Source organism: Nanorana parkeri, unplaced genomic scaffold (genome assembly GCF_000935625.1).
Source record: "Nanorana parkeri isolate BGI_ZX_2015 unplaced genomic scaffold, ASM93562v1 scaffold292, whole genome shotgun sequence".
In the NCBI taxonomy this organism is placed as follows: Eukaryota; Metazoa; Chordata; class Amphibia; order Anura; family Dicroglossidae; genus Nanorana; species Nanorana parkeri.
The window spans coordinates 244,010-260,068 of NW_017306560.1; the positions used below are offsets into that span (position 1 = coordinate 244,010).

At 39.7% G+C, this 16,059-nt stretch overlaps 1 protein-coding gene across 1 annotated transcript in view; it reads left to right on the forward strand.

Annotated features, from left to right (window-relative positions):
- The window catches only part of DGCR8 (DGCR8, microprocessor complex subunit), a 31,828-nt gene extending 21,350 nt beyond the window's left edge, over nucleotides 1–10,478 (forward strand). The window contains exons 7-14 of the mRNA XM_018557617.1: nucleotides 846–947; nucleotides 3,860–3,958; nucleotides 4,040–4,122; nucleotides 5,433–5,533; nucleotides 7,484–7,590; nucleotides 7,696–7,823; nucleotides 7,990–8,103; nucleotides 9,961–10,478. Coding sequence (XP_018413119.1) covers nucleotides 846–947; nucleotides 3,860–3,958; nucleotides 4,040–4,122; nucleotides 5,433–5,533; nucleotides 7,484–7,590; nucleotides 7,696–7,823; nucleotides 7,990–8,103; nucleotides 9,961–10,044 — 818 coding nt within the window. The 3' untranslated portion in view covers nucleotides 10,045–10,478. The remainder of the gene's footprint in view (nucleotides 1–845; nucleotides 948–3,859; nucleotides 3,959–4,039; nucleotides 4,123–5,432; nucleotides 5,534–7,483; nucleotides 7,591–7,695; nucleotides 7,824–7,989; nucleotides 8,104–9,960) is intronic.
- Nucleotides 10,479–16,059: the final 5,581 nt, after the last annotated feature.

A 16,059-nucleotide genomic window follows, 5' to 3' on the forward strand; every position in this document is an offset into this window, starting at 1 on the left:
AAGTTCTCCGATCTCCAGTGGTGTAAAAGCCTAAAAAATGTGTTCAATTCCTCACTGCTCCAGTCATATACCACTGATACTGTACATCTACCTCAAGTTGGAGACCATGTGGAATAACTGGTCAACTGGTTCCTTTTATTCACATTCTGATATTGCAAATCTCTCAGGTCCTATTAGAACAGAGTCTTCTTGCAATGAGGGACCATTATACTCCTCAGTGATTTATCTTGCCTAGCTTTACTACATTTCATATTGATGATTTCCACAGTGCTGATACTGATGTTGGACGAGAAGGCCTGCTGGCTATGCTGATGCCTTAAGAGTTCCCTTTACTGGAACTAAGGGGCCAAGCCCAACCCCTGAAAAACAACCCCACACCATAACCCCCCCAAGTGTTGGCACTCCAGCCAGCCTGAGCTATGTTTGTCTGTAATTATAGAAGTGCAATGTACCCTGTGCAACCCTATGCATGGACTTCTGGCCTCTATTTTCTTCAACCTACGGCCCAAAGCTATGTCACTCTGCCTGTATATCATTTGATAATACAACCTGTAACAACGATGTTGTAAAATTTTAAATGGGAATTTATCATTTAAAGAAAGTGTAAATGTAACAAACATTTTACCTTCTCAGTGTTTAGTGTATTTGACTAAATAGACGCCGGTACATTATTTTGTTTAAAATATATCGATTCAAATTTGATGTTGGTAGCAACCATGTACAGTTACTGTTTGTGTCAAGAATGTGCTACAGCTTGATATTTGCAAAACATTCTTAAGTATTTTGTCTAATCCCGTATTTACTTTTTTTTCCTCTTACAACTAACCATAATTGTTTTCTTACAGAATTTGTTATTAATCCCAATGGGAAATCTGAAGTCTGCATCCTCCATGAATATATGCAGAGAGTCCTAAAAGTTCGTCCTGTTTACAACTTTTTTGAATGTGGTAAGGATGGTTTCTCTGTTTAAGGCGGGCAGGCTGATCGACAAAAATAGAGCAGATTCCTTCATCAACACTTAGTGTGCCGATCCAAGAATCCCGCTGTTTGCGTTGTATTTTGACAGCAGCCGCTGTCGGAATACCCAAACAGAGCCGGAGGCTCATTGGCTGCCAGCTCTGATCGTACAAAGATTTTCTGGCCAGCTCCTTTGATTAGCTGATTGGGGGATGCCGACAGCGGGACCACTGTGCAAATTTTGTCTGGTTACTCAAAAAACGGCCGAAATTCACACAGTGTATGGGTACCTTAAGGGAAGCCAGTGGGTTCCACCAGCTGGAGGAGGAGGACCCTAGGTGCTACAAAAAAATGTAGGAGACTGGCTCCCCTAATAGCTAAATTCCCACCACAGTTTTTCATACTGTCCAAAGTATTATACAGTCTCATGTGGTTTCTTCTTTTTTTGGGGTGGGGGGTGGGCGAGCTAGATAATATTGGTCCTTTGTAGTTTTCAGGTCTGCCATCCAAGTTCATGCAGATCCTGATACTGTGAACCCTGCTTGACTGTGTTTAGTTGCATTGGTGTGTTTTGAGGTGCTTGCCCTAAGGGAATTTGTAGCTGCTTCTTGAAGCTGGCTGTTCTTCTGTATGTGGGACCTCTGGGGCTCATTTTCTGGCTGGAGGGTGCTGTGAAAGTGGTTTGCCCACCTTCACTTTTTGCTCCCATTTTTATTTTGTTTTTTATTTCCCCCCCGCCCCCCTCCTAGCACTTAGGCCAGGTTACTGGGGCCATTTTCTTGTAGCTCTGCTTTATGTATAGGATGCACAGTGGCCATTTTGCAGTGTTTTTGGTCTCTACGTGGTGGTATTACTGCGTTTTCCACCTTCTAGTATTTACCAGATCTGAGAGCTGCAAGTACGCATTTGGTCTACTACTGAAACCTTGTATTGCAACAGTGTAAACTACTTGGCCCTCTTGCAGCAATTTTAACTTCCTCCTCACCAGTGATACAAAGGCACTCTCAATTTTTACATCAGCAAAAATGTAAGAGATGGCTTTTAATATAACTAGAAAATATTTTGCCTGATCATTTTATAAAAGCACAATAGCATTTTCAAACACTAAAAACTATAGAGTTAATATAATATTAAACCAAAGGACAACCCTAGTAAATGACCATAACAGCTTATAAAACAGAGCATTAGTATTCTAGAAAGAAAACACCTTAGTTGTATGTATTTTTACATGTTTTGTTTGTCTCATTGTCTGTCCTCTTCCCAAAAAAACAAAAAACTTTATTTGGCACTAATATTAGGCTGACCATATTTCCTTGAGCCAAAAAGGGACAGTTTTAATATTTCGTATTCATGAAAAAGTAGGATAACAAAAGTTTTATGACACTATAGTAGATGTATAGGGAAATGAAGAAGAGGAAGATTAAAAAAAAAAACCACACTTTGCAAATCTAGGCTTGTGCTTAATTTACCTAACTTGGTCTGTCTGTATTTCTTTCCAGCTAAATGATCACAATTCCACTCATCACACATAAAAATATCCTGTTACCCAACATAAAAAATTGAGAGCAAGCTCAATGCATCACCACTGAACCTGCACAGCAGCTTCCCTGCTTCCACTAACCACAGCCCAGAACAATTAAGTTTTCGCAGAAAGATATTCCATTATTTCGTATATGTTACGCATTTTAACACTAGCATGTAATTAAAGCAGAACATATTTTCTTCCTGGTAACAGTTGCCACTTTTTAGATCATTGCTTGTCGGAGAAGCACAGAGACTTACTGGTTAATTTTCTTTTATTTCACAGACTTTTCCATAAAAAAATAGTCTTGCTATAGGTCCATTTTCCTGGTGTACATTATCATAATAGTTGTGACTAGCAGTGTAGACTGTTCACCGCGCTGTACCTGAAATTAGGCCGCCTGGCAACATGGGGCTGCAGTTGTGGTCGCCTTAACATTTATATCAATGCGGCCGACCTGTAAACGGGTCTAAATAGTTTTTTAGGGGGTTTTTTTTTTTTTTTACCAAAACAGGACAGGGTAAGAAATGCCTCAATAACGGTACTGTCCTGTTCAAAACGGGACGTATGGTCAGCCTAATTAATATAGCTTTGTTACACCTAAATGCAGCATTTGTGAAATATTGTTTGCTTGAGCTCCCTTCAAACATCCCACTAATAAAAATGTGTAATTTCTTTGTTCTTTTTATTATTATACAGGATTTATATAGCGCCAACAGTTTGCGCAGCGCTTTACAATATAGGGCAGACATTACAATCACAATACAATTCAAGACAAGATGGGAAGGAGGGCCCTGCCCCTGAGGGCTTACAATCTAAAAGGGAGGGGGAAGTGATACATGAGGAGGGAGCTGTGTGGGGATGAGTTGTTCTTGCTTGGAATATGTGTGTATACAGTGATACATTGTAAAGTCTTGTTTTTTTCAATTCCATAGAAGGCAGAATGTGAAACTAAGCATGATGAAAAAAAAACACTGTTTTTATAGGGGTTTCCAGTTATTTTATATTTTCTTTTTGTTTGTTGGGAGACAACACAGATAATTGGGCTGTACGCCCAGTCTATAAGGGTGAAGGGCAGTGATCAGTTGGTTCATTCCGGCAAAGTTACAGAGACCGCTTCAAAAAGTTGAAGGTTAGCTAATGGGTAATGCTTGCATCAGCTCTTCACCTTTTTCTTAGAATTTCCTAATTTTGTATAGTTATTCTGGCACAGTAACTCAAAAGTATTGATGCCAGAGGAACAGCATAACGGCTAGGCAGTGAGCATTTTCAGATGGCGGTCAGCAATGGCCGCTCCTGTATTTCTTTTTGTAAAGGATATGTTAAGATATATGTATTTGCTTGAATTGCACTGATCTTGTTTTTAAAAATATTGTACAGAAAACCCAAGTGAGCCTTTTGGAGCATCTGTGATTATAGATGGAGTGACCTATGGTAGTGGGACAGCAAGCAGCAAAAAGCTGGCGAAGAATAAAGCTGGTAAGGTCCACTGAGTATTTCTTAAATTCTCCCTAATACTTCAGTACAATTTCCATAAACCATTTATTTCTCTTCTTTCAGCTCGAGCTACGTTAGAAATCCTTATTCCTGATTTTATAAAACAGACTGCTGATGAAAAGCCTAAAGACAGTGATGAGCTGGAGGTGAGAAAAGTAAAAAAACTATCAACTCTATTAATTTCCTTGCACTCCCACATTCAGGACTTCTCATGTGCCTTTCCTTTCCCCCAAAATTCCCTCATATTTTACTGTTTGGCGCTTTTTATCCCACCCTTGAAATTTGCTCAAGACTCGGATCAGATTGCGTGTCTGTGAAGTGACCAGATATTCTCTGCAGCCTCTAAGCCATTGTTTCCTCATTTGACAAGCGGTCACTTTAGATATTCAGCTTGCTCACTTCCCTTACATTTCTCATGCCTCTACATTGTTCCCTTAAACCTCTTGCATTTTATTAAACCTGCATGTACTAGTCTTCTGATCATTTTATGCATGTTGTATTCTGTTCTTTATTATATTACCTTGTACAGCGCCACGGGAAAAGATGCTACCATATACGCTGATTATGAAACCTAGGATTGAATATTTATCTAACATCCACTTGTTCTGTGGTGCATTAAAGACCATTTCCCCTCAAATCCTGAAGACTGTGATCTGTGGATTCCTGCAGCCAGAGTCACTGGTGTGTGCGAATAGCCGCTCAGCCTTTACAAAGCAATGACAGGCTGAAGGCATCAGCTTTATATAGGCTGAGCGGCAGCACCTATTAACATACACACCTGTGATTTGTCTAGTTGTGCTGCTGCATTGTCATCTGCACGCACACGTGGCCATGCTGACATACATTGGGCATAACACTCTGTTGTCACTTTTGAGAAGCCCAACCAGAGCAATGTTGTGCAGTCGATGTTGGAGCGAGCGCATGAAGATGGGAACTGGCTGAAAGAGACTGGAGTAGACGAGCAAAAAAAATGGTGGAAACCTTATTTTATGAAAAAAAGTCTGCTGTTTGATGCAGTGCTTTAGCTAATTTTAATTGTAGTCCAGTTAGTTTATATTATGAGTACAAGTCGTGTTTAAAAAGGATTAAGTTACACATATAGGGCCATGTATGACTAGTCTTAAAGCGGAAAAAAAGTCCACTGAGGATCCCTGGGGCTTTTGCAATAGTGCATAAGTTTGCACTATATATCTGCACATTATAGCACTCTTGCCTGCCAAAGTGTCCCCCATACCAATGCAACGGCCTTCATCTCCCTTCTTGCTTCGCTGCAGATGCTGCTGTTTTTTGATTTGTTGGCATGGGATGATATAACTTTCACTCGGTGTACGTTCAAAAGAAAGTGTGTGTGTGTGTGTTTTAAAGTGCTTCAGAACCCCAAACATGAAGATTATGATGGCGCATATGCACATTGTAAGAAGCATTTAGTAGCTTTTATTTCTTCCTTTTAATCTAGTATTTCAACCATATCAGTATTGAGGATTCACGAGTGTATGAGTTGACAAATAAAGCTGGACTTTTGTCACCACATCAGATTCTACTTGAGTGCCTTAAAAGGTAGGTTTCTTCATGTAAAGCCTACAGATCTCTTCAATTAAGTCACATACTTGGCTTCATTTATAGTTTCTAATATAAATACATGGAGACAGCCATATTTTCTTATTTCCTCAACAGGTTCTGCTTTACATTTCTAACCAAAGGAGTTTGCTTTACTTTTTACAAGTCTTTTGGCCGGATCTTTGTATTTGATTTACAGTAAACTCCCAGTTATCCGGCACCCATTGGGATTGGTAGATGCCGGATAACTGTAGCTTCTGGTTGCTTGAGATTTACTGTTAACTCTCAAGCAACAACTGCTGGCTAGATTCTGTTATTGGCTATTTAAAATTGCCAGAGCCAATAGCAGGCTGGCTATTGCACACACCTACATTCACCTACCAGCTGAGGAATCTAGCAATCTGCCGTAGCAAGATGTGAACAGAATTTTGTTAGCAACTAAATAAACTTAGTTGCTAACAACATTTTTTAGTGTGCACATGTCTATCAAGCAACTGGCAAAAAAAGTGAGGACATGTGGTTTTTTTTTCTGGTTGCTTGAGTGCTGGATAATGGGGAGTTTACTGTAGTAATACATACAGCTTTCAGGGGAAAACAAATAGTTTTCTCTTCCTAAATTAGTGGTTTCCACTGCCGGGATAGATGAGTCACTTTGAAAATTGCTTTAAAGCTGAATTCCCAGCAGATGTCCACGTACTCGGTTACATTTTATACAAGGAAATGGCTTTACCTGCCAGAGATTTGTACTTCAGGCCATCCAGTCCTAACATTTACTCAGCCATAACACACTGCACAGCCAGGCAGATGACACCACTTTTCTCTTCTGCAGGCTGATTAGGTCAGCAGCCTCTATTAGCATGTTCCTTGTTGTCACACTTGCATGCATCACACCTAATTGGCTCTCGGTGCTGTTCTTTCCTCTCCCAGCATGAGCGGATTAAATCGAGAGAGGATGCTACCAAGTCTAAATCGGGTACTTGGTGTATTTCCACTTTTTGATGCAGGATTGGGATAACACCTACAGGCAGTCCCCGAGTTACAAACACCCGACTTGCATACGACTCCTACTTACAAACGGAGGCAATTACTGTACAGCAGGGGTAGTTGTAATGCTACTGCGCTCATGCTGACGAGAAGTGCCCGCCTTTTTGGGTCTGGTTCATCATACTGTACATACGTTGCAAGATGTTGGCTCTTGTCACTGTGAGGTTTTTACTGCTGTCTGTATCCTCATTAGAAAGATTTAATCTCACTTCCTGTCCTTGAGACAACAGGAAGGGAGAGGAAATCTACCCCTAGGAAGGGAAGTCCTTGTTTACACGACAACCCAACATTTTCAAAATCCAATTGTCACAGGGACAGAAAGTGAGGGGAAATCTTCTGAATAGGGGCACACACAGCAAAACAAACATTACAGGAGGTAAACCCTTCCCCATGCTATCCAAAACAAACCAAATACATTTTTTGACTGGAGTTGCACCTAAAAAAATTTACATGCTCCAACTTGCATACAAATTCAACTTAAGAACAAACCTATAGTCCCTATCTTGTATGTAACCCGGGGACTGCCTGTATTTTATATTTAAGTGTTCTCATTAAAAAAAGAAATATGTAAGTGTGCTATGTAAAGGAAAATGCATAACGAAGTAGGGTTTTCTCCAATCTAGAAATACACAAACACTAGTCAGGAGGGAAATGACAACTTCTTGAAGGTATTAGTGCTGCCATCCTGATCTTCCTCCGTTTACGTGGTCTTACATCACAGAACAAAAATCAGTGTCTGAGAAGTGCTGTAACATAGCCAAGAGTTGTAAAGTCCCCTTAATGAGTCCCTTTCTCCCCAGTTAGGCATGTCATTCTTATCTCCCCCCCCCCCCCCCAGGTGAACTAGGTCTGTCATTTCCCTGTTACATTGGCCATACTGGACTCATGTTTTGTGATTGTTTGCAGAAACCATGGAATGGGTGACACATCTATAAAGTTTGAAGTGATTCCTGGCAAGAACCAGAAGAGTGAATATGTTATGACTTGTGGAAAGCATACAGTGAGAGGCTGGTGTGAGTTCTGAGTTCTTTTTCTTGGCTTTTTTTCACAGCAGTCATTGTGATTAACTCTCATGGGTTCATTTTTCTTAATAAGAATATTTTCGATTGGTTTTGTAGGCAAAAATAAGAGGGTTGGAAAACAGTTGGCATCACAGAAAATTCTGCAGCTACTCCATCCTCATGTGAAAAACTGGGGTTCCCTACTACGTATGTACGGTAGAGAGAGCACCAAGATGGTGAAACAGGTTCGTTATAGAAATTTTTTTGCAGCATTAAGAAAAGTATGAAAACACTTGGCTGTTTATGAACTTCTTCTGTCGTACAATAAAGCTGTATATTGTGTTTGCCTTTGTGATTTGTAATGTATGTGTGCCCGAGAGATCATGATTCCATTTCTTCTTATTTCATCAGGAAACCGCAGATAAAAGTGTGATAGAACTCCACCAATATGCTAAAAAGAATAGGCCAAATCTTCATATTCTGAATAAGCTGCAGGAAGAGATGAATAGACTTGCACAGGAGAGGGTAAGTGGCAATCCTATATCCTGAACTTTTTGCCTTTTGAGACTTTACATCTGTTTTGCTGAATGACAGTATGGAGGCTTTTTGTTTGTTTCTAGTAATCACCTTTTTAGCCATGAGGCTCAACTTTAGCCAAAACATTTCAAATACTGTGGAAGGGTTACAGCCTCTGTTTTATCATACTTGTGATTTCTTCTTGCTTCCTGTCAGACAGAACCAGAAGTTCTGGTTTAATATGGAAGACAGGAAGAAGGGTTAATTCCCACCCCCAACAGGAACATGTCCCAAATTCTCTATTAGAGTGAGGAAGATTTAGAAACTCTACCAGAGTGTTAAATATTACACGCATCTTGATAGAAGAGAAATCTTCCCTATGGCTACACACTGGGGGGAATTTATCAAAACTAGAGCCAGTGCCCATGGCAACCAATCGGCATCTCTCCAGTTCAGTTAAGCTTTGAAAATGAAAGAGAGAAGCTGATTGGTCGCCATGCACAGCTGCTCCAGATTTTGTCTGCTTGAGTTTTGATAAATTGCCCCCACTATTTAAACCTTGTGTATTAGAGACAATAAAGGTGCCAGTCCAGGACACACAAGAATTGAAAGAACAGCTCTGAGAAACTTTAATAATGAAAAATACAAATAGGCACCCATAAAATATAAATAATAGATGGCTAAAATGGCCACTGGAAACACGAAGTAATATGTGCTGGGCTTGAGCTGAAGTGTTGATGATATTTTTCAGAGTAGTCTTATTTCTTGTAGCCCTTGCGAAGGTTTTTTTTTTTTTTGCCGCCAAAACATATTGGCTGAATTTTGCATTCTTGTGGAGTCAATAAAAGTTTGGACCCAGATGTTGGTTTGGCACTTGTTTTATAGTCTCTAGTACATATGGGATTCTCTCTAACCTCCCGATCCTCTCTGTTCCTCGAACACTGATGGGATGGGCATAGCTGCTCCCTGCTTCTAGAGAGGCAAAGCCATTTGTCAACCAGCCAGTGGGGTAGATCTCAACAGTATTGTCGGGATCCGTCTCTGCTGCGGCGTGGTTGTGTGCTCTCAGCATATTCATATCACCTAATGACGTTCGTATATGTCCTCCTGTTAACCTGAAGAGTAGAACTATGGCCAAAAAGGGTTAGGCCATAGTTCTCCTTTTCTAGGTCTTCCCACCGACCAAAGACTTGAGTCCAGCGCCTCATCCCTGCCTTCTCTAGAATTAAAACCTGACAGGGTTTGAGTATACTTTACAGACGGCATTTTTTTTTTTGCCCTAGCTGAGCTGCGATTGGGCAGACAGCCTGACTGGTTGAGTGGGTGGGTTTTGGTCTAGTTTAGGTTATAAACAAAATTGCAACATTTCAGAGCTCTACATATGTTGGGTAAGTGGCTCAGTCAGTCCCGTAGTGGTTGGTAATTGTCATAATGTGTCTTCACATACCTAACTGATTAAATTATCATGTGAGAAGCAGATCTGCCAGTGCATCACTCATGTTTGAGCACACCTCCTACATAATTTACCATGCCCTTCATGTTGTATCATATTTACTTATGAGACTGCTAGAGGTTAAGGTAGTTGAAACGGTTGTTTTTGTGCATAATTTAAGATTTTGATACTGTATTGTAAATTAGTCATGTATAGTAAATGATTATACCTTTTTAACGTGACTTGTTCGGAGGTATAGCTGCCATTTTGTGGTGATAGATTTTCCTTGTAGGACGTTGTATGGACCATATTTGGCAGGTTAAGCAATGTTCTTGCAGGCCTCTGCGATCTGATCATGACTTAAACCTGGCCTTTAACATCGAGATAAAATATTTATATAGTTTCTTTGATAAATGTTGCCTTCTTATTAACAGGAAGAGACGAGGAAGAAGCCGAAGATGACGATTGTTGAATCTGCACAGCCCGGCAATGAACCCCTGTGCACAGTAGATGTCTGACTGGAGCAATAAGAAACTTTGGAGGCTCGCTTTAATAAACTGTTCAAGGGATGCTGAAGATGATTGTGATATGCAAACAGGGCTGCTTCCTTATGCATAGTCCGTTTTTACTTCTTCTGCACAACACTGCAGAAATCTTACCTCCCTTACGAGATTGTGTGCCATTTCACCCTGTTTGAGTTCTGTCTTGTGGTCCAAAAGAGCATTGCTGAGATGTGCACATCTAATAGGTTTATGCATTATGTTTAGGACATCAAGCACTTTCCCCTTTTTAAGGGACAAATCTGGTAACTGTGCATTGGTCTTGTATATGAAACTTCTGTAAATCAAGCGTTAAATATTTGAGTGGCCGCATCATACTATGGTAACCACTGCAATATATTTCTTTGTGGTTACTGCACACACAATGGATAAATATTTGAATCATGAAATGAGATCCTTGCACATAGTGAGACTAAATTAAGCGAGACACAGAGCACAATATTCAGCACATACTTGGCAATCCGGTATTAGTGCTTTGCACACATCTCGGCTGCTTGTTCCATCCAAAACAAAATGTTGTTCTGTCACATCTACTGCACTGAGAGCATTGTGCTGCAGATGTGCCTTCTATCGGCAAGTTCATTGTAATAAACTGCTGATTTTCGTGTGAAGAATATTTGCTCACGTTTTGAAAGCACATCCCGTATGCAAATGGTATGCCATTGTACTATGCCCTTTAATGGCTGCATCAGTCTGCAATGCAAATACTACTCTTGTCACTGTAGTGCACACACATTGTGTGCGACATAAGGGGCCTGTGCAGTCACACTGCCTTGAATTGTAGAGGTCACATGAGCAGGAAGTTACACTAAGGGTGCTCAAGCTGTCTGATTTATGTTCACTTTTTAAGCACACAAAGGGTGACAAGCTCTTTCAGAATGACAAAGGTAAACCTACCTGAAACCTTTGTTTCTGTTGGGCATCAATATGTTTTTAGAAAGCAAATAATATTCCTCAATAACCGAGGCTTTAAGTATTAGTTTTAAGACAGATGTGCTTGTATTTGATGCATTTTTCTACTTCTGGATATAGATATATTCCTAGTTCAATATTACAGGCTGCTTATGTTGTCTTTTTGTTTAGTTCTATTTAACAAATGATGTCTGACCAGATTTGAATGATCGCCAGTAAATGTTAGGGGAATCCTGTCACTTATTACAAATATGAATGTTGGTAAACGTATGTGGTGGATTGTACACTTTGCGGTGACCTTTTTATTGCAGTGTATGTGTTTTTAGTAAAGCCTTATGTGAACCAAAGGCAATGGAGGCTGGGCCATGCTATGCTCATTCCACTCTTTTGCGTCTTTGAAAGAAATGCAGGGTACAAAAGTACTACCATTGTTGTTTGTTGTTCTGCATCATACAATGGGGAGGATTGTGAAGAAGCTATTAAAATGTACTTGGGTTTTTGTGCCTATCTGGTATAGATTCACTGAATGTTGTCTAGTGGTCACTTCTATGTACAGATATTGTAGAATGTATGAGGGAGTTATAGTTTGGCAATGTGTGAAAACCATTTATGTTAAGCATAGTGGTAAGCCATGCTTTGTGATGCTGGTGAGAAATTGATGGTCTGAATCTCTTAAGCCTTGCCAAATCTGCTCACATTTTACTTGGTTTTGGTTACTCTGGTTTCTGGGACCATTATTTTATGGATTAATGGGTTTTTATCTTGGGTGGCAGCCACTATGGCGAATACATTCTTGCGCTTCCCTATTGCGTAGACACTGGGAAAATGACAGCTTCTGAATTCCTATCCAATTTTCATTGTGCTTATACCAAAAGAAAAACAAATTGATAGAAGATGGGAATGTTATGTGGCGTTGAACTTTCTTATCACCACTAATATTTGAGCTATTTAACACCTGGTTTAGGTGCATTGCATATTATATAAGTCGCCATACATTTTGGTGTAAACATCGAAAAAAATGTCCATTATAACAGAGGTGGAAAGAAACTGCTATGGAATACTCTGGCTGCAGAAGAGTTAATTTGCCAATCTCCCAAGAATACATTAAACCCATTTCTAAGTGACCAGTAACAGCCTTATCTGCCCCCAATGTTATGCTTAATACAGTGAGGATTGTGCCATTGTGAGAAGTATTTGATTACACTCGCTGAGAGAATTCCCCATGCTACCGGACCTGCCATCCTCTCCCATCTGTAAGAAGAGGAAGAAATGTTTTGGCCTTCCAGAGCTGACACACTGAAATGGTGAGCATGCATGGTTGTGGCCAGCCTTCCTCAGACACAAAGAAATTGAATGTGTGATGCCTGATTTAGCTTTTTAGTCACTTGACAAGGTTTGTGAGATATTTTTCAGCTTGGTAGGTAGAAATATATTCAGGGGTACTACCAATAGTCCATTTACTGGCACAGTGCTCAGTCGACTTCCTCTAATGGTCACGCAGACCAACTCCATAGTCCTTCTTTTTTTTTTTTTTTTTTTTTTTTTTTTTTTTCTCTCTCTCAATTTCTTTGCAGGGTTGCTCATTTCAGGCTTACATTAACATAAGAGCCACACAACCTATGATAAGACTTTACATAAAGTAGCCATTAATAACATTGTTACATATAAAGGTTATGGCCAACAGTGAAAATATAATCATGGCCTTGTATTATTTACATGTTAACAGCCATTTATACGTATAACCTTTTTGGAACTATTGATTATTGAAAGTTTAAGTGGAATTAGACCCGAAAATGCAACCATCTCCCAAAAGTTACTTTAACGTCATGCCAACTGTCAAGGTTGCCACTGTGTGTGTTTATTTCAGCTCTCAACTGAACTTTCAAGCCCTTGAATGGCTGATGAAATGTGTCTCAAAACGGCAACTGCTATCCTAATGGTGGCCAAGATGGCACCTTCCTTGGCTGTAAGTGATGGGAGGATGTAGTGCCTAATGTGTCATATGACAGTAATTACATTAAATGACTTTGTAAGCAGCCTCTAGTAATGGTGGCCTTGACAAGACTAAAGACTGTACCTAGCTTCATAGTGTGTTTAATATAATGATACATCTGGAGCACAGTACTGAAGAGTTTGATACGCACCACATTTAAAGGATAAATGGAAGTTTTACTCTTGTCAGAAAAAAAAAATACTGAACTAGTTAACCAGTTTGCTGCAAATAAGTAAATAAAATATTACCCATTTCAAGTGAGAAAAGGCTCTCGGCGCTGCGTGGCCCCCAGTCCTATGCATTTCATCTTCCCAATAGCCTACTGACCTCATGAACTATGGGCTGCATAATGCAACCTTGTGTGTTTCCCCTACCATAGGTAACTATAATCATTTGCAAATTGCCCACCTTTTCAGTCTCCTGTTAAGATTGATTGAGAATTTGGGATCCGAATATAGGGTGATTGTACCAGAATATTTGTATTTTTAAACAATTGCAGAGCTCTCTACAATCCGCTTCTTTCAATGCAGAATAACTGCGTTCATCTATAGATTACACTTCTCAGAAAACTGGAAAAATCATTCACAACTTCTGTTCCCAGTGCTCGTTTGTGTTGCAGGTATCAATCTCCTGAAAACTAATGTCCATCTGCAAGGAATCTGATCTAAAGCTTGCAGTTCCCCCTGCACATCTGCCACTTTGGTATCAGTACATTGGTGGTGTATGAAATCCTGCAGGCTGGGGGTCTGTATGATTATTCCATATAGGGGTCATTTTGGATCAATGATGTGTGTATTACCTGTACAAGTATTGTGGAAAATAGTTGTGTGTGTTTGTGAATATGCACTGGAGGAAAATAACTGCTGTACATATGATCAAATGTCTGTGTGTTCTTTGTTTCCAGCTATAAAATATAGGAAGCAAGCCTCAAACCAGAATGATTGACTTACATTTAATGGAAATAGATCAATTGAGATGAATGATCTGCAAAAAAAAAAAAAAAAGGGACAATAGAAATCAAATCTAATGCTTTAAAGGCAGACTACAGGGAGTGGAATAATGTCAGTGTGCTTTAGGCTGACTTCTTAACATATCATGAAATCAGCAGATAACCTGACTTGCTTCTCTGCTGATCATCTTCGTTTTTGGTAATGCTGGTTGCCAAGCTACCTATACCTTATGCAACAGCAAAATGACTGTATAATACTTGAATCCGACTTCTTGTGTATGTTTTCCCTAAAGGGGCTAGACAAGACAAGATATATATTTTCATGCGTTAAAGATTGAGTTTGAACTATGCGAGCCAACGTTTCTTTCCAATGTTTACTGAAGAGTTGTTTGGTATTCATCAGCACCGAGCCCTTGGCTGTTGCCTTGGAGTAGTGCGACAGACGCCATTTTCTTCAGACAATCGGGCAGAAGGTGTGAAAGTACATGAAATGGCAGCTCCTGCTCAGGAAGCACAGAGACTGATGACCGTATGAGACATTGATTATCTGGACACATGATTAGAAGAGAAGCTTTGAGTCACTGGGGTCTGTTACAGGACAGGAAGTGCCATACTATATAATGTAGAATAATCATTTCATGGGCATAAAATATATATATTCCTTTATAAGCTATTTGTTACATTTCAATAATTGATGCAGAGTCAGATCTTTAAAATGTGTATATACTATACTGCTACTAGCTGATTTAAAAGTTGGCAGGCCAGTCAAAGCTTTAACTATTTTTGTGTATGACAGTGTATGTGGTCTGTGCAGTAGTAGAGTAATGCAATAACTAGAACATTATATCATGTCTAAATGACCTAAATGTACGACTACAAGCAGGTTCATTGGCTGGAAACTTGGTCTACTCTACACCATTGCCATTGTATTCTGCTTTCCATGGCTTTGTCATGCGGTTTTTTTAATCTACTTTGGGGTTTTTTAGTTACATAGTACATAGTTACATAGTATTTGAGGTTGAATAAAGACATTAGTCCATCAAGTCCAACCTATTGGGATCTCATACCCCTGTATATTACGGTCCCTTAAGAAATCGTCCAAAAGTTTCTTGAACAATTCCACATTATTTGCTGAAATCACCGCCTGTGGCAGTGAGTTCCAGACCCTAATGCAATTTTTAATTTAAAATGATCCCTTTTAGTTCTGTTTCCCACACAAAAAAAACAGGTGAGACGTCACCTAAAACTGGCCGTTTATATTGTGAAATGCATTTATCAATTAAAAGGATTTGTATGTAAACATTTTCGCTGTTGGCAGACCATCCAGGGCAGCCGACTGTCTGTTTACATACATGTGTTTGGCATGTAAGCACTATTTAGAGTATAAACAATTGGTAACCTTGCAATGTTAAAGTCTAACACTCCCAATTGGCTTGTCAGATACCACTTTGTTCCCTGAAGCAAGCCTAGATGATGCCTAGTCTGTGCTAATGCACTATACGTTCACCATAGGATATGCACTGCATTTTAAGTAGCAAAATTAACATTTTCTCAAACTGCATTTTTTTTTCTATCACTGCTTGGACTATTTTGTACTAACTACCCAAAGAGCCCAGTCAGAACTTTTTCTTGTACGATAGCCACTGGAGCCCATTGTAGAGACGCAGGTTAAATCCTTAGTACCTGGTACTGTCTAGTTTCTGCATAATCAATTGCAATGTGGAGAAATCCTGAGGCTCCCAGTGGGACACATCCCATAGTCTGAGAAACGGTGTTGTGATGGGTATTGGCACTTATACTGACAGATTCACATTACATTCCAAATACAACTACTAAGCCTTTATGTCCCTTTTCAGTATTGAAGGCAATGATACATCACTACATGAAAATAAGTTTTACTGTTTGTTTAATGTCGTGCATAAAACCTGAGGCCTATGGAAAGACATTCAGCCTGACCTTACATAATGTGTCCTCTTTGTATCCTTGCTTTACTACATAGTAAGACACTGACCTACAATGCATATCCAGCAAGGAAAATCAGGACTCCTGACCTGCGTGCTTGTTTTAGCTCTGCAACTTGCAAGATATTGAAACAAGAATTGCAATAACCGTTTGGAAT